Source organism: Grampus griseus (genome assembly GCF_964374135.1).
Source record: "Grampus griseus genome assembly, chromosome: 2".
Taxonomy (NCBI): Eukaryota; Metazoa; Chordata; class Mammalia; order Artiodactyla; family Delphinidae; genus Grampus; species Grampus griseus.
Window position 1 is genome coordinate 110,473,291 of NC_139018.1, and position 19,961 is coordinate 110,493,251.

The 19,961-nt window shown below is 37.8% G+C and overlaps 1 protein-coding gene across 3 annotated transcripts in view; it reads left to right on the forward strand.

The window, feature by feature from the left end:
• Positions 1-19,961, forward strand: part of MAP2K5 (mitogen-activated protein kinase kinase 5) — a 264,811-nt gene that overhangs the window by 42,673 nt on the left and 202,177 nt on the right. For all 3 annotated transcript variants that reach the window (XM_082649583.1, XM_082649584.1, XM_082649582.1), the window contains exons 7-8: positions 5,294-5,342; positions 12,903-12,967. In XM_082649583.1, coding sequence (XP_082505709.1) covers positions 5,294-5,342; positions 12,903-12,967 — 114 coding nt within the window. The remainder of the gene's footprint in view (positions 1-5,293; positions 5,343-12,902; positions 12,968-19,961) is intronic.

A 19,961-nucleotide genomic window follows, 5' to 3' on the forward strand; every position in this document is an offset into this window, starting at 1 on the left:
ACTCTTCTTTGGGTATCTCAGTGTCCCCTTAAAATGTCATTTGTATCACATTAAAATTTTAAAGTGTTTTTAAAAGTGATTTTTGGATAGTTCAAGTCACTGTGACCATGCAGATAAATAAAACACTGAGGGACTTACCTGGTGGCGCAGTGGTTAAGAATCCACCTGCCAAATCCTAAAGATGCTACCAGAAAACTACTAGAGCTAATCAATGAATTTGGTAAAGTAGCAGGATACAAAATTAATGCACAGAAATCTCTTGCATTCCTATACACTAGTGATGAAAAATCTGAAAGAGAAATCAAGGAAACACTCCCATTTACCATTGCAACAAAAAGAATAAAATAGGTAGGAATAAACCTACCTAAGGAGAAAAAAGACCTGTATGCAGAAAACTAAGACACTGATGAAAGAAATTAAAGATGATACAACAGATGGAGAGATGTACCACGTTCTTGGATTGGAAGAATCAACATTGTGAAAATGACTCTAGTACCCAAAGCAATCTACAGATTAAGTGCAATCCCTATCAAACTACCACTGGCATTTTTCATAGAACTAGAACAAAAAATTTCACAGTTTGTATGGAAACACAAAAGACCCCGAATAGCCAAAGCAATCTTGAGAAAGAAAAATGGAGCTGGAGGAATCAGGCTACCAGACTTCAGACTATACTACAAAGCTACAGTAATCAAGACTGTATGGTACTGGCACAAAAACAGAAATATAGATCAATGGAACAGGATAGAAAGCCCAGAGATAAACCCATGCACATATGGTCACCTTATCTTTGATAAAGGAGGCAAGAATATACAATGGAGAAAAGACAGCTTCTTCAATAAGTGGTGCTGGGAAGACTGGACAGCTACATGTAAAAGAATGAAATTAAAACGCTCCCTAACACCATACACAAAAATAAACTCAAAATGGATTAAAGACCTAAATGTAAGGCCAGACAGTATAAAACTCTTAGAGGAAAACATAGGAAGAACACTCCATGACATAAATCACAGCAAGCTCCTTTTTGACCCACCTCCTAGAGAAATGGAAATAAAAACAAAAACAAATGGGACCTGGGCTTCCCTGGTGGCGCAGTGGTTGAGAGTCCACCTGCCGATGCAGGGGACATGGGTTCGTGCCCCGGTCCGGGAAGATCCCACATGCTGTGGAGTGGCTGGGCCCATGAGCCATGGCCGCTGAGCCTGCGCGTCCAGAGCCTGTGCTCCGCCACGGGAGAAGCCACAACAGTGAGAGGCCCAAGTACCGCAAAAAAAACAAAAACAACAAAAAAACAAAAACAAAAAGCAAATGGGACCTAATGAAACTGAAAAGCTTTGCACAGGAAAGGAAACCATAAACAAGACGAAAAGACAACCCTAGAATGGGAGAAAATATTTGCAAATGAAGCAACTGACAAAGGATTAATCTCCAAAATTTACAAGCAGCTCATGCAGCTCAATATCAGAAAACAAACAACGCAATCCAAAAATAGGCAGAAGACCTAAATAGATATTTCTCCAAAGAAGATATACAGATTGTCAACAAACACATGAAAGGATGCTCAACATCACTAATCATTAGAGAAATGCAAATCAAAACTACAATGAGGTATCACCTCACACCAGTCAGAATGGCCATCATCCAAAAATCTACACACAGTAAATGCTGGAAAGGATGTGGAGAAGAGGGAACCCTCTTGCACTGTTGGTAGGAATGTAAATTGATACAGCCACTGGAGAACAGTATGGAGCTTCCTTAAAAAACTACAAATAGAACTACCATATGACCCAGCAATCCCACTACTGGGCATATACCCTGAGAAAACCATAATTCAAAAAGAATCATGTACCACAATGTTCATTACAGCACTATTTATAATAGTCAGGACATGGAAGCAACCTAAGTGTCCATTGACAGATGAATGGATAAAGAAGATGTGGCACAGATATACAATGGAATATTACTCAGCCATAAAAGGAAACAAAATTGAATTATTTGTAGTGAGGTGGATGGACCTAGAGTCTGTCATACAGAGTGAAGTAAGTCAGAAAGAGAAAAACAAATACTGTATGCTAACACATATATATGGAATCAAAAAAATAAATTTTATTTTTCTGAAAAACCTAAGGGTAGGACAGGATAAAGATGCAGACGTAGAGAATGGACTTGAGGACACGGGGAGGGGGAAGGGTAAGCTGGGACGAAGTGAGAGAGTGACATGGACATATATACACTACCAAATGTAAAATAGGTAGCTAGCGGGAAGCAGCCGCATAGCACAGGGAGATCAGCTCGGGGCTTTGTGACCACCTTGAGGTGTGGGATAGGGAGGGTGGGAGGGAGACACAAGAGGGAGGAGATATGGGGGATATATGTATATGTATAGCTGATTCACTTTGTTATAAAGCAGAAACTAACACACAATTGTAAAGCAATTATACTCCAATAAAGATGTTTAAAAAAAGAAAAAGATCCGCCTGACAATGCAGGGTACGTGGGTTCGAGCCCTGGTCCAGGAAGATCCCACATGCCGTGGAGCAACTATGCCCGTGCACCACAGCTACTGCGCCTGCGCTCTAGAGCCCGTGAGCCACAACTACTGAGCCGCGTGCATAGAGCCTGTGGTCCACAACAAGAGAAGCCACTGCAATGAGAAGCCCACGCACCACAACGAAGAGTAGCCTTGCTCGGCACAACTAGAGAGAGCACGTGTGCAACAACAAAGACCCAATGCAGCCAATAAATAAATAAATAAAAATAAAACATTGAGTAAACTGGGGCACAAAGAAATTGCCAGGATATATAAATATAATTTTTTACCAAAGTTCATAGCCAGATATTGACATAATGAATAAAATCAGTTTTTTCCTCTGTTACTCTCAAAGCATGAATTGGTCTTTGCCTTAGGTGGATATGTTTATTAAACTGAGCTTACTAATCCACATGGTGTTCCTAAACCATAGTTACTGAATTCACGTCCCACTGCCAAGGCACGGCCTTTCCTAAACATTCTGGCTTTCTCCTTCTATAAAATTAGGATGATTAAGTTTTCCATCTATCTACCTCTGGTGTTAAGAAGATTGATGAAGTTGTATTAAGGAATCACATTTTGTTTCTTGGATGAAAGGTGTTTTGTAAATGCAATGAATCAAAATGTTATTATTTTAAGTTGCATGACATAATGGAATATCTGTGGAGAAACATTGCCTGAGCATTGTTTGGTCATTTCTGTTTTTATAATAATTGCAAATATTAAATTGGGACCATTTATGGCAATATCAGGGTCCAGATGTTTTCCAGAAAAAAAAAGTATGTGTGTAAGACAGACAGACTTTGAACAAGGTTCGTACCTTAGTTTTCTTTGTGTATCAGGAATAACTTTCCCCCACAGGGTATACCCACAGCGGGATAGTTACTGTGAAGATTAGATCAGGATACTAAGTAATAGCATTTAGCACAGTGCGTGGCACATGGTCATCATTCAGGAAATGGTAGAGGCTAATATTTTGTTTTCAACTGGACTGATCTTAGTCAGTTTATTTTGGGGGGGATGTATTTCAGCTTTAGTCCCATTCTGCAGTATTCTTAATTGCCACTTGAGTGCATGAATTCTTAGACTTGGGAGGATGTTATTAAAGTTTAGAATCATTGGCTGAAGGCATGTTTTATAAAATCTGGGGAAAGTAGAGACTAGGGCTCCATAGTTTGCATTTGACTGTAGCAGAAGTTTAAGAAGTATTTATTAAGAAAAATAATTATAACTTGGAATCGTGAGTGTGGTCAAACTTGAAGTCTGAGGTTTTCTCAAATATAACTTACTAAAGGTACCAAATGAGTGTGTGTGTGTGTATGTGTGTGTGTGTGTGTTACTACCATATAATAACAACCAGAATAATGACTATCACTTATCAGACACTTAGTATGTGCCAAGTCATTGGGCTAGGTTCGAGAGCGGGAAGGAAATGGAATGTATAGAGAGGTGAGTAAGATGTGGTATCTGTTCTCAGGGAGCTTCCAGTCTTGGGAGAGGGTGTGGTGGGAAGAAAGGTATCTACAGATAACTACCAAAGGGAAGAGAGTTAATTTGGCAGATGGGTAGAGGGTTAGAGTAGATAGATTAAGGATAGAGTTAACAAGCTTTAAATTTCAAATTAGAACATTGATGGGAGGAGGTATTATTTTATGCACCACTCTGCTAACTGGGTGGATGTGTACAGGTATAACTCATTATAAAGCTAGAAGGACTTCACAGCATCTTTTGGCCGCTTTCCCTAAACTCATCCACATAAATGTTTACATAGTCATAAATGTCCAGAGAAGAAGATTTCTATATTTCTTACATACCAACGGAAGCTGGGTTTCATACCTACAGGAAAGGAAAGGAAAGAGAAGGCAGCTAAAATTGATTTAATACTTACTATGTGCAAGAAACAGGTGCTAGGGCTTTTTGTAATATTTAATTTTCTTGGTTACACTATAATGTTGATATTTCCCCCATTTTATAGAAAGGGGTAATTGAGGTTCAGAGCGGATAAGTATCTTGTTCCAGAGCACACAGCTAGTGAGTGCCAGGATTTATTTCTATTACACATTTACTTCCCAGGAAGCTGAATTGTAACTCTTAGCTATAGTACAAAATCAGGACTTAAATTATTTTATCTTTTGAAGTTCTGTAATCTTTGTTTGCTGTGAACATTCTAAGAGTGCATTGTTAAGTACTTGACATTTAGCAGATGACAGAGTCCACATAAAATAACCACTGTAAGGCTACTCAAAGGCAGCAGAACTAATAGCAACAAGAGGTCTCTGAAATACTCCATACAATAGCCTAGCTTCATTATGACAGTAGGCTTTTTTATTGCTTTAGATTACTAACGGGGTTTCAGTCCCTTATCGATACCTTTGCCATTTGGCCTGTTACTTTAGAAAATATTTTATGTAGGGAGAAGGATGTAAAGAGTAGTGTGGGGCTTCCCTGGTGGCGCAGTGGTTGAGAGTCCGCCTGCCGATGCAGGGGACACGGGTTCGTGCCCCGGTCTGGGAGGATCCCACATGCAGCGGAGCGGCTGGGCCTGTGAGCCATGGCCGCTGAGCCTGTGCGTCCGGAGCCTGTGCTCCGCAACGGGAGAGGCCACAACAGTGAGAGGCCCGTGTACCACAAAAAAAAAAAAAAAAAAGAGTAGTGTGGTCTATGTCTACCCCTAAAACAAAAGTGTGTTTTAGTCTGGAATTTTCAGTGGTGTTCAGAGGTGCTGATGAACTTGCCGTTAAAAACTATGTCTTTTCTTTTCAGCTTGAAGAAGTCTTCTGCTGAACTGAAAAAAATATTAGCCAATGGCCAGGTAGGTGTCATTACATATTAAGACTATAGTAATAACTTAGTGCTGTCTAGTTTTTGTATCCATAAACTTAATAAGCAGATAAAGGATCTATAAAATTCTTCTTCTCATAAATGAATTACACGGCTTAATTTGATTGGCAGAACAATTTGCAGCACGTTTTTCAAACTGTGCTAATGGGTTTCACTCCCAGCAGATTGAAGTACCATGCACACACCCTGCTGCCAGCTCGGTGTAAAAAAAGTTAATCAGTTCTGAACAAGTGTGTCAACCCATGGGTGGTTGAAATGGCCCTGCATCCTGAGGTGACTGTTTCTTTCTTTATCTTTAGGGAGAAAAAGAGAAACTGCTACTTTCTCACCTTAGTTCCTTCTTTTGTCCTGAAACTAACACTGGCATTTTAGGGGAACAGAGTCACAGCAGACCTTTGGCATTTAAAATTCCTGGGCTTCAGGAGCCCTCAGTTTGCCTAGTTGACTGGTCGTCTAAAGCAGAATGACCTACTCCAGCCAGTGAGGGATAAACAGTCCTGCAGCCCAGTTATTTCTCACTAATTTTGATTCAATTAAATTGACACATCTGAAATAGTATAGTGCCTTTAAACATACACTGGTAAATTAAGCTACCTGCAGGGTCCTCGATTCTTCAATAGCAACATAAATGCGTTTTAATGTTTGTTATAGAGGAAGCCCTTTGATAGCCTTGGAGGCAGGCGCCTGTCCATCGCGATCAAGCCTGCCTATTAGGCTCTATTGACTGAGACATCTGTGTCACCACAAATAAAAGACTCTTATTGATTTTCTTAACTGCTGTTCACTTCCCGTCCATGTTTCGAAGGCTGAAATCTTAATTATCTCAGATGCTTATTCAGTGCTTTCACATGCTGACCTCTCCAGTCCTCATTGGCATTTCATGAATCAGGTACTTGTAGTGGAGCATGTCAAGAAGACAAAGCTGGGTCCTCATGCTTGTCCTTTAGTATCACCTGTAACTTTGTGGCCTAATAGATGTGCATGCCTTAAAACAAGGACTATATGGTGGTACTTCTGGAAGCCTTACTTGTTTAGCCTGGAATCCCTTGAATACAGTTAGAAAAAGTGAGTTGATCTAGTTTTGACACCTGATCATCATCTGTAGTGTGTGAATTCTAGTCCTTAACTATTCAATATACGGCTAAGGAGAATCTGGTGTTGTATGTATATGCAACATATGTATGTATGTTGTATGTATAATCTTAATGGTCCCCATATTTCATATTTATCTAATAGTACTTTTAACTTTAAGCAGCCAAAGTTTTGTTTAGATTGAGGTCCACATACATGTTCCCCTAGTGCCCTGCGTGTTTTCGGAAACATGAAACAAAACCTGGTTGCCCTTCTCTCTCCTTCTGGTCACTGCCAAGCCCATTATTGTCCTCTTGTTCTCCCTCTTCTCCCCACCGGAGGGAAGCATACATGGTTCTGCAGGTGTATTTCTTACATGTCTCTAGCACTTGGCGTTAACGTGACTAAAAGCTGAAATATTGAGCCTGCGATATTCATGTATCTCCAACATGTTTGCATCCTAGTTACTAACTGTAATTTATGTGTGAGTTACTAGTGTTCTTCAGCTGGAAAATATATTTCAAAATTGACATAAATTAAGAAGCTTTAACTACATTTGTTCAACCCAGGCAATGGAAAATAACCTGTCATAGATTCCTCTTTCAAAAATGAAAAACAGTTATTTCCAGGGCAAAAAATAAACATTCTGAAATATTCCTAGTGTTCTGAACCTAGTACCATAAATATCTTAGTGCTCTTGGTAGGGAGATTCTCTTTGGTGGAAGATTGTCATGGCAATGATTTTTGACACTTAAAGATTGTTTATTGCTTTCCCTTGGGAATGTGATAATCCCACATTAAACAGGATGGCATTTCCTTTCTTTTAAGGATTAGCCATTGTTACGTTTACTTTTATTCACGAAAACGAACAGTACAAAACAAAGAACTCCCACCTTTGGAAGTCTTCAAAATACCTCCTCCTCTTAATTCCTCAGTCCTTGGTACTATCAGGTAACTAAAGAGTGAGTGAGATTGCATTGCATTGAGGTAATGTGCACAGTGTGGCATCAATAAATTTGTGGGCTGAACACTGACACCACTTGATATGGAAGATGTAAGTCACATTTAACGATACCTTAACACTTGAGCATAGTTTTTTATTTTAGTGGTTTATGCTCTCAAGCATTAATAATGATTTGCCTTTCCACTAGCCTCCACTTAGATTTAATAAGGAATTCATATTAATCATTTAAAGAAAGGGACATGATTCTTCAAGATAATCAAATATTGACAGGTTAGAAATAGCTTTCTGCCTGGGTTCATTGATATAGGTTATGTGATATAAATATTTATTTCTTTTCTGTCACTCAGAGTAAATGCCACCAATTGATTCAGCATTGATATAGTGTCAACAGTTCATAAGAAACATTTGACTGGCTTGTGTTTTCCGATTAGTCTCTGCTCTATAAAGTGGGATTTACTAAATCTCTCCAATTGTCTGCTCATAGAGTGTGACTGCTTTCTGAAACTATTATTGCTTCGATTTGTGAAGCAAAGGTCTGGTGATAGGACTAGTTTCTGTCAGACCTTTACATATAAAATAAGGATTAATTGAGCTTTTTTATTTTAATGATTTATAAGCAATAGGTACTGATTCTTCTTAACACAGGCAGACAATAAACAAAGAATATTTTCTTTGCTGATCTATAATTGAATTCCATTTGATTTTCCCCATTAATTTCGTTAACATTATATTAAACACTTTAAAAAGTTTAACATTTAGTCTTTGGAATGGAGACATTGTTCTTCTGTAATTGCTTTGTGAGGGAGGATTCCTTTTTTCCAGCTTAAAAAAAAACAAATCATAAGGTATTTTTGGCAAGTTGTACTGAGAGCTATAAATCAGCGCCACTGATGTGTTTTCTGGGTGTGTTTTTCCCACTTCAGTTGTAGTGCAGTATCATCTGTTTAACGTTGGCCCTTGATTTGAAACTGATTAGAAATGGCCCAGTGGGTCAATTTAAAGGATTAAAACAGTACAGTCACTCCAAGGATGTATGACTTTGACCTTTGCATCTCTGAAGTTGTCTTTCGTCTGTTTGTTTTTTATAATTTGTAGGAGAGGTTGACAGTATTTTTCTGTTTCTGGTAAATCAAGTATAAATGTACTGTGAAGTCACAAAACGAGAAATAATTCTAATCCTGCTTCATGTTTGGCTGTTATTTTGAGAACTTCAGATGCCTTTAAAAAACTTTCTGTGTTTAGAAAAAAAAAAAAGGAGAAAGAAAAATAGTATTCGACTGTAAAGTTAGCTTTAAAGAGTGTCCTATTACCAGTACATAAAACTCTTAGATTCTTATGGTTCGTCTCAGATCCCATACGAAGACCTAAACATAGATGAATGAGACTGTGTAAGTCCAAACTGCATGGCACCTCCCCTCCCTGCACAGACACAACCTTTCCGCCCCCTGGGGTGTCACGTCCACGTTCTTTCACAGCCCCCACCTCTCTTTCAGCAGCAGCAGCAGAGCCCAGTGCCAATCACCTCTCCCAGGTCATTTGCCGTCGCGGCAGTTGACACGTCATTGTAACTCTCAGGGTTTTTTCTCCCTTCTCCCTCACATCTATTATTCTGCCTTTCATTTGCTTTTTTTTTTTTTAGTCAAAACAAGGAAACTGATTTATATGTTTAAATTATTTGGTATCTTTATTGAATAAAAACTTTCTTTTACCTCTTTTTTATCTAGAGAGCTACGTGATTTCTCTTCTTAAAAGCAAATATCATAGTTGATGAAATCGCTTTTAACTTTTGAGTGCCCTTCATTTGATTATTTTCCTTCCTATGGACCAGGCACCATTGATGGAGAGGATGTCCCTCTGTACTTACACATGAGATCAACTGCTAAGGTAGAGCACTGAGCAGAGTAACCTGAAAGACTGAGTTCTCACCTTGGCTAGTTGCTATTTACTAGTTATATGACCCAAACGAATTGGGTTATATGTTTAAAATGTTGTAAAAGTGTGTGATTTTTATGATACTTGATCCCAACTGTAATATTTAAATGTTGTACTTTGTAGGCTTATAAATCCCACTTTTGTATCATAATGAGTACAGTTCCTATGCTTTATTTTGAAAAGTTGAATTAATATGCTCTCTAAACTAAAAAGGCAGAAATGTTATTAGCTACTTGTTGATCCCTTTAATGATTTTTTTATATTTAAGATCAATTAAAGTAATCCATTTTGATTAGATATACAAAATTCTCAAAATTTGTTTGTGATCAGTTTATAAGCTTGACTCTAATAGTTTTTAAAACTTTTTTAACATGAATAATATTTGAATACTCTATAAAAATTGGAAGATTCAAATAAGCAAAAAGAAAAAAAGATTCTGAGATATATATATATATATATATATATATATATATATATATATATATATATTTTTTTTTTTTTGCGGTACGCGGGCCTCTCACTGTTGTGGCCTCTCCCGTTGCGGAGCATAGGCTCCGGACGTGCAGGCTCAGTGGCCATGGCTCACGGGCCCAGCCGCTCCATGGCATGTGGGATCTTCCCGGACCGGGGCACGAACCCATGTCCCCTGCATTGGCAGGCGGACTCTCAACCACTGCGGCACCAGGGAAGCCCCTGATATTTTTAAATAGAATAATCTATCAATCAATTTATAGGCCAGGCAAATGTCTATATAAAACTTTAAAACAGTGTCGAAACAATTTTTTATGGATACTGTCTTTTTGAGTGATGTGGTTCTAGAACTTATTTTTTAAAACCATTTTTATCTTTATGAGACTCTTAAAGTCTTTCTCATTATCTGAGGGATTCCAAATTTCCACCCTTGAATTTGCCTAAACATTGTGTTAGCGTGCGCATGCATGTGCGTGCACACACACACACACCCCCACGCCCCATACAACGCCCACAACATCATCCCCCATCTCTCTGGAGCATTCAGCTTATCCCCTGCCTCTTTTTTTTTTTTTACATCTACCACTCCTGGTTAGGTTGGAGTGCTGGATGGGTGGCTGCTCCACTTCTCTTTTCAACCTAGTGGGTATTAAAGTTTAAAAAGACTATGGTGTTGGGATTATAGTGGTGGAAGCTGCTCAGAGACCTGCCCCTTTGCATTTACTGCCTCCAACAAAATACCACAAAATCAAGCCCCCTCCGAAGTCCTAGGTCTCTCACAGTATATCACTGGAATGTATAATATCAATGAGTCTTATGTTTATATTTTTCTAAGAGGAAACTACTGGTCCTTTTACCTGGAGTGGTGGAGGTGGAGGGAATGTAATCACAGGTTGTGACCTCTCCAGAGCCTGGATCCTATAGCTACATCCTGCTTACCCTTAAATTTCAGTGCCACCAATTCAGAATTTGTAGACGTTGAGTGAGTAAAATTTCTCGTAGAAATTTACTTCAGGCTGTGATGAGGGTGCAGCTTGTTAAGCAAGTTAATAGTACAAATTAGGTTGTTAGAGTCATGTTTGGACTACCTTGAGGAATGTTTTCAAGGAATTAGCCTGTTTGTACCTGCCAATAGATACTGCTATTTGCATATGTATCTCTTACACCCTTTGATCAAATCAAACCCAGTAGCAACTCTGCTAGTTTATTTAGTATCTCAACTTGATGTGCTACTTTTCTTCATGCTGTTTTAAAATTTGTTTTTTGGTCCAGAATAATGAGATTTTCTTTCTTCATGCCACAGAATTTCCCTCAAATAGGAAAATTGTTGCCAATTTTTCTGACTTGTCTGTCATTTTGCCTCTGACCCTAAATATAGTAACTAGCTAATTGCAAATTAAGTCAGTCAGGGTTTACTACAATTAAATGGGGTGCTGAATTGGCCTTTATACATTAATCTGTCAATATTCTTTTAGGGTTTGGCAGAATGGCTTGGAAAGGAAGCTGTTTCTGTTATCTGCACTATGTTCCTAATTATCACAGCTCTCTGAAGCTTCAGCTTCAGAAATGTATAGACAAAAATATTTCCCTTGATAAATGGAACCTTGCTTTATTCCATTGGTGGAAGTTCAGAGTAGAGCAAAATATTTAAAGCTTTACTATAATGGTCTGAAAGCAAACTATTTTTTTCCAGGTGATATTGAATTAAAAACTCCATCCATTTCCTGCCCATGCAAGGCAGTGCAATTCCCTGGAAATTGATTTTTTTCAGGGCTTACTATGGCTTTTCCCGAGCTTTAGCTATATGGAAAATAACACCTTTATTGAATCCATTTAGTGAATAAAGTTGGCAGTTAATTTTTGAGCAACTGGACCAGTGTGTAGAAAATTACTGAATGCCTCAAATAGAATCTGACTAGTCTTAAAGTCATTTGATAAATAATTATTTAGGGAGTTCTTTCAAACTCTAAAACATTATTTTTGGGGTACTAAAATAGTTCACTTCTATTCACGATTCAAATGAGAGTAGTATTTGTGGTATAATAGTTTTACAGAACCTGGGAAAATGCACATACTGTTTTATATAATAAATTACAAAAATGACTTTATATGAATCACATGCCTATCTATTTTCCTTTTATGCCTTATAATATTTGACTATATGTGCATTTTAAAGTGCATTGATTTAGCACTTTTCCATGAGCATAAGATTTCTACCCAGCTATTGCTGTGTACTAATTTATCATTTTCAAAAAAAGGCTATATTGGGCTTCCCTGGTGGTGCAGTGGTTGAGAGTCTGCCTGCCGATGCAGGAGACACAGGTTCGTGCCCCGGTCCGGGAAGATCCCACATGCCGCGGAGCGGCTGGGCCTGTAAGCCATGGCTGCTGAGCCTGTGCGTCTGGAGCCTGTGCTCCGCAATGGGAGAGGCCGCAACAGTGAGAGGCCCGCGTACCGCAAAAAAAAAAAAAAAAAAAAGTAAAAAAAAAGGCTATATCTACTCTAGGAAAATCGTTAACATTATTCAGTTAGTTTGTTTAATGTTAATTAGAGGGTCACTTGAGGAGTTTTCAGGGGCTGATTTATTTACAAATTGTGCATTGGATTACTAGAAGTGTGTGTGTGTGTGTGTGTGTGTGTGTGTGTGTGTGTGTGTGTGTGTGTGTGTGTGTGTGTGTGTATGTGTGTGTGTATGTGTGTGTGTGTGTGTGTGTGTGTGTTTTCTTGCCAAGTTTGACTTTGGTTATGTGCAGTGCTGTTTGGCAGTGGTTATGTAGTGCTGGAGACTGTGTTCTTATCAGTATCTCTGACCTGACCCTTTTGAGCTATGTTATATCATTCCATTTTGACACCTTTTATCAAACTTTAATGAAATGACCCAGGCAAACAAATTGTCATTAAACTTTCCATCACTTTGTCCCTTGGTATCGTCTTTTATAAATTGGACAGCAAATGTTGTATTGATCTTCTCGTTCTTGCAGCTGAACTTGAAATGACCCAGACTGCTTGTTGTTTATGGCCCAGAGTTGCTTTTCCTTGACATTTCCATCCACAGCATGACACCCTTTTTGTTTTTCTTTCTTTCTTGTGGAGATGAATGAACAAGACATACGGTATCGAGACACTCTTGGTCATGGCAACGGAGGCACAGTCTACAAGTGAGTAGTCAATTTTGTTTAAACTTTCTATCCACTTTTGCCAAATGTGGGTATCCAAGTTCTCCATGGCAAAGATTTTTAAATGACCACCAGTGCTTAGATTTTATTTCCACATTTGACTCCAAAATTCTGCAAGGAATCTATTTTCTCAGGAATTGCTTGGAAAAGTGCATTTATATTGCCTTTTTAATATTTCTGAGTCTGCATCTCTCCTGGGTGAGCATTTAATAGTCCACCATTAGCAAGTGTACCTTTAACCGGCCTGAAGTTTAATGTATTTTTTTCCTTCGCTCTTTAACACCGTTATTTTTATTTTTTTTAACTTGCTAGCACCCTATGCTAGTCCCCTGCCTGTGTACGTACAGCTATGCTCAGTGGAAGACAAACCTTATAAATACCATTGCTTTGCCCTGTGTGAACACTCAGTTATTAAAAAGCCTTCTTCCTGTTGTGTTTCCTTCTCTCCTCACCCTACTCCCTGAGAGAATTTCTACACATTAATGAATATGTTAAGTTATAAAATTCTCCCAAATTCCAATTGCAGTGATCTTACCCTAAAGAAGTGTTCATTTTCATATTAAAAAATGTTAACCGTAAAAAATAGTTCTCTCAACAGGGAAGTCTTTCTCGTGCAGTAGTGCAAAGTTTAAACTACATAATGTAATGTCTGGTACTTAATAGTCTGCAATGGTGTATGAAAAATATTCCACTAGGAATTAAAAAATCCATACTCTGTAAGAAGGCCCTGAGGGAGTAATAAAGCTTTCCTCCAGAGAGCTGTTTTCCATATATACACTAACCCTGCATCACATTATGATTGTGTTTTTACCTTAGATGTTTTACTATTGATATTAATATATATTTTCAAAGTTGTAAATTATTTAATTTATGTTTAACTGGTTACTGATTTTCTTAGAATTTTAAGTTCTTACTAATGACGTGAATACAGATAAAAATTGCCCTGTTGCAAAATCGCCCTGTTGCCCACGAATGCGAAAGATCACATCCTAAAATTCCAGAACATCCTCCACACAGATACAGTGTTGGCATAGAATCAGATTTCTCAGGGTTAGAAGCTCCTTCAAAGTTATCTGATCCAGTCCCCCACCCAGGGCTTCTGTCCTCTCTGTAGATAGAGCCAGGATGTGAGTCCTTTCTCCTAAAGTCCTTTAACATAGTCCTTTAAGAACGTATGCTTACATATTTGGATTGTTTTTTCCTATAGATAACTGACTATGGTGAATAGTTGGTCTGAAAGTTAAGTGCTTCCACTATGATAATTCAGAGAATTAAATAATAACACATTTCTTTCACAATCCTTGGGTCTTGCCCTTAAAATGTGTGATGCCTCATGTGTCTAAAAAGTTTGTTGTCCTTCCGTGAATCATACTAGCATTCCTTCCCATGCAGTCCCCCAGTACTGCATAAATAGCATCTCTTCGTCCTAGTCTTCTCTTCCTCACTCTTATCTGACTTGACTTTTTACCCTGTCCTGAAGGTTCTTGAGTTCAGGTACCTTTAGAAATAAGAAGGAACATGTACACTCCAATTTACTTCTCTTGAGTTCCCTGGAGGGAGCGGTTTTCAAAATCTCAACCTTTCTTTTTCTTAATGCTTTTATGCTGGTGTTCAGGTGTAATAAAACAGAAAAGATGTCTAGCAACTCTTTTGACTCCTTTTATTGGTCGAATAGAGTCCAAAAACATTTCTTTAGACTCCTAACCTACTTATTTTTGTTGTTTCACCAAATGTTTGATTCTCAAGCATGTTTTTATTTTTTAATTGAAGACCTATTGTGAATTTACTATCCTAGAAGGGTAGGATATTATTCTAGATATTATTCTAATAATTATTTATTATTCTAGAAGGGAGAAAGCGTAAGACCACCAAACTCCATCAGGTAATTTTTATTAGAAATAATATCCTAGATATTAAAATTTTAACCTTTTATCTTAAAACAGGTTCATAAAAAAAGGGAAGAGGGGATACAGGGAAGTGGAAATAATATGCCCATCCAGCAAGGAAAAATTACAACATAAAATTATGTTAGTGTTGTTTTTCTTTAACTGGTATTCTTGATTGTGGTAGAAACATATAACATAAAAATTACAATCGCAACCATTTTTAAGTCTACAGTTCAGTGGCATTAAGTACATTCATACTGTTGTGTAACCATCACCACCGTCCATCTGCAGGACTCTTTTTGGCTTGCAGATCTGAAACCCTGTACCCATTCAACAATAACTCCCCATTCGCCTGGGTTATGTTGTTTTTAGCTAAGAAGCATGGCTAGACATTTTCTTTTTATTAGGGCCACGGTATCCAAGGGGACGTCCTTAAGCATGAGTTCTTCAGTTTGCTAGGATGTTGCGGTGACATTAGCGACTTATCCTGGGTTCATTTAGTTAGCTACCATTGCTAATGCTCAGTATGTATTGTAAGATTTAGTATGGTTTTTTTTTTTTTTTTTTTTGCGGTACGCGGGCCTCTCACTGTTGTGGCCTCTCCCGCTGTGGAGCACAGGCTCCGGATGCGCAGGCTCAGCGGCCATGGCTCACGGGCCCAGCCACTGCGCGGCATGTGGGATCCTCCCGGACCCGGTCACGAACCCGTGTCCCCTGCATCGGCAGGCGGACTCTCAACCACTGTGCCACCAGGGAAGCCCTTAGTATGTTTTTGACAGTGGTTGTTTACAGAGGGTTAGTGGCAGTATCATGATCATTTTAGTACTTTATTTTATGTAATAGATTTCTTATAAAAAAGAAGACATTTCACTTATTGCCTAGGTGATTCTTAAGGGGAGAGACATGAAGATATCACATTGAATAACCACTTATCATTGATCATTGGTCTTCATTTCTGTCTGGGTTTCAATTTGTGTTGTTCTTATATCCGTGGCTTTTAGTGCAGCACAAAGAAATTGTATAATCATCAGGAAATGAAAAGCCACTTTACTGAAGTCTCTATAAAACTAAGTGTTTGGTGTGTTATGATTGACTTTCTCCTATATTAAGTTTACCTTAATGGTGTTGACTATAAAAACTGTGATTTTTCAAACAAAAATGATTACATTACAGTTTATGCTACATAAACTAGATGAAGAAAATATTGGAAAATCCACTCATTGGTAGCAAAACTGCCTAATGGGCCTATTTAATTTTTTTCTTATAAAGAATAATAAATGTAAAGCAAAAGTTTAATATTTCAGTCTTATTTGCTCCACTTGATGGGGTGTTGTGAGTTTCAAGGGATATGATATTGTGTAACTGCAATATATAGTATTTAATAGTTGATCACATTTTCATCCTTTAAGTCTAGATGTTCTCCTCAGTTATACAATATGAATTTCTGGGCCCAGATATTTAAACCAAACGTGGATTCTGTGTGTAGTCCCCTGCTGCGCTACTATTATGATATTGATCTAGGCAGGTAATTTTAAATTGTGGTATCTGTTGGATTACTAGTTTGGATGAAATAGATCATAAAGGAAATACCCTAGACTAAAGTATAGCCCAAGCCTAGGAAGAAGAATAATTTAAGAAAAGGAAATGAACGCACTTTAATTATTGCTCCATTTCCCAGAGTGCTACAAGTTTCTCCACAAAAATAAATCAGGAAACACATATGTTCTATTCCCTTCTGGTAGATTCACAATAAATTTCGAAAACTTCGGGGAAGTAGAGAACAGTATGTGTTGCGGTTAAATGTGGAGGCTCTGGGTTTGAACCCTGCACCTGCCACTAACTAGCTTGTGTGACCTTGGGAAAGTTACGTAACGTCTTCTACCTCAGTTTCCCCATGTGTAAAGTGGAGATAATAATACCTATAATACCTATCTTATAAAGTTACTGTGAAGTTAAATCAGATGTTTCATAGAAAAGACTTAGCACTGTAACTGACACTTACTAAACGTTAGCTACAGTTCGTGATAGTACCAGTGATAGACAAATCGTTAATCCCTGGGCTTCCTGTGCTTACTTGGCCATGGGATTCTTTTTTTGAGGAATATCTCACAGAATTAGAGTTGTGTTGAATTAACTTTGAGAAGTTCTACATTATGTTATGATACATCATACACTTCTTTGTTTCCTTTTATTCTCTAGTTGCCTCATGAATATGATTTATTATTATATCTTATATATTAACTTAAATAGAATGATTCTTTTCAGAGTTTCAAGATATATTCTCTTTTATCATAGTTAATTTCAAATTGCTGTAGGACAGCTGGTATAATGGTAAGCACATTTTTCCACTGGAAAAAGCTAGAGCTCACATTCATGTGGCAAAGCCAGCACTCTACACAGCATCTCGTCCTTTCACTCTGTTTATCCCCAAGGCAGTGTTGTTTCTCAAGGTCAAGCAGAGTCCATTGTGTTTCCTTGTATTTTCTAGTGTACCCAGCACTGTCCTAAGGATAGAATAGATGCTTTATATGTGTTGGCTGGAATGAGAATGAGGCAAGTGGAGGTTTTTTCCAAGCAGGTTTTAGTAGAGCTCTTTAATTGGATCCTCCCCATACCTGGCTAGTTTTAGAGGCTGCATAATTTTGAGACTGTGTAATTGTTTTAGAACATTCACCGAGAAGAGTAGGGATTTCTCAACTAAGGGCATATGTTTGAATGATTAATTTTCTTTCAGATGTTAAAACTGAGTATTTGGTATCCATTAACATTCTAGTTACTGTCTGTTTTTCTTGGATAGTATGTCATGTAGAAATGAAAGTAATTAATAGGCCCAGTTACTTTGGAAACATTTTATGATAATGAAGGCCGGTCACTCAGGTCCTTTGCTCCTTCAGTGCATTGTTTGATGGAGTCACATAAGCTTTGGGTCCAGAAATGAAGTAGTATCTAACTCTTAGGATTTAGGTCGTGCTAAGTCAGTTAGCCAGCAAGCACTTAAGGATCATCTGTTATGTTATCTTTTTCCTTAATGCAAATTATTCAGGCTAAGACTCAAGTTGTCAGCTTTCTGGCCATGTATTCTAATCTCTAGGTGTTGGAAAATATTAGTGGACTTTCTAAATCCAGCTGCTTCCTACAGTACAGTTAAGGGTCTAACCTGGGTTTGTGGTAGAATTTTCTCAGTGGTTTAATCAGCAGCATATATGCTGACTACATGGCATTTTGAAGATTGGATATATACCATTATTTAAGAATTAATTTGACCATATCTAGAGACAAGAGAAGAGGGAGGGGATAATAATTCTCAAAGGTGTTGGTTTCTCTTCATTTCTGTTGTCTTACCAATTTTATGAAATATTTGTTGGGCGACAGGGTGAAGATGGTCCTTGGAGATGGTAATTGAGATCACAGGAGCTATTAAATTGTATTCTGCCCTCATGATATGGCTGTACAGACCAACTAAAACATTACATTTTTGTTTCGGGGCTGGAATTATATCAGCTTATTACACTTAACATGATTTATTTCATGAAAATTAGAAAATGAGAAAATACATGAATTATTGTCTAATTAAATGCTGTTTAGTAAACAAAATATTTTAAAACATAGGATCCCTGAGGGGAAAGCATAACAAAGAGGTTCCCTGATGAAAATATTGGGAACCACATAATACCCAGAAAAACTCTCACTTCCCTTTTCACCAAACAACCTGAAGGTGCCAAACCAAAACAGGCCTAACCCCAGCTTCTCTGACAACTGTATCAGTGACTCCACTCCTTTATGTTTTTTCCCTGAAGTGCATCTTGTAAATTAAGAGTAGTTTTTAAATGGTTTTGATATTGACCCAAGAGCTAGGGTGATTGTTTGATTTATTTTAACTTTAAATTTCCAATCAAATGAAGCACCTTTTCCTTGCAGCCAAGATCATATTTTAAACAAGCAAACAAGACATCATCTTAATGTAAAATTAAATAACTTGTATATAGCTGGATTGTATTATAGTATCATGTGACAAGCAAAGATATTAATATTTTCAGAAAATCAATGAGTATTTGTCAAATAAAATTAATTATGTATGCTTCCCTCTCTCCCTGTCTCAGCATTCACCGTTATAGGTTTGTTTCATACAATAATGTGTATTGTATTGATTAGAATCTGAAGAATGAACCTGAGCTCCTGATTCTCTACACCTTTCCCACCTTTGCTGCCCCATCTCCATGTTCCCATAGCTTCACACATGCTCGTATCCATTATGGCAGTGATGGATTATTGGCATCCAGCCAACATGACAGGATGTCACAGGTCGCTGAGCAGAGATTTTCAGGCTCTGTTTCCACCCGAATTAACTATTATTGAAATAGTTTATTGAGATTGAAGTATTGATCATTTTCTGCTAACCTTCGCTTAAGGGAAGGAAGAGGTGGCAGCGGTGTTTTTGAAAGACACTAAATTTCATTTAAAAAAATCTCATTTATTTAGCCTTTTCTTCTTCCTGTTTTATAGCCCCTATTGTTTTATTGCTTGGAAAAGGGTATCTTGGCTTTATTTTTATGACAGTATAATTATACTTCAGAAATGCACTTGATTACTGTGGGTAACAAAATCGTTCTAGTATATTGGTTTGGCCAATATTGCTACACAAACAACTTTTCAGTCAATTGAGTCTGGTAAAAATCAATACATTATGGTAATATTTCAAGTAAGAATTTGCTGAATCTAAGTATTTCAACCCTATCTCCTTTCAGGGAAAAATAGTTTTGAAGCAGCAAGACTTCTTTCTAATATTTTATTTTAATAAAAGTGCTTTCTTTATAAAGAAATTTAAGTCCCCAGCAGAAGTCTTTGTGAACAGATAAGCATTAGCACACTTCTATTTTTATAGGGTGGAAGAGATCTAGTTTACACTAAAATCTGTTCTCTTGGCTGCATTAGGAGGGTATCTCATTTGGGATTGACTTCATCTTGCAGGGTGCCACTTTTGGATTTTTGTCTCTAGTTCTGGGTACTGGGTTTACAGAGAGATGTGGACAGTTCAGAGACCACTCAGAGGAGCATGGAGAGAATAACACGGGGTCTGGGAAATTTGCCTG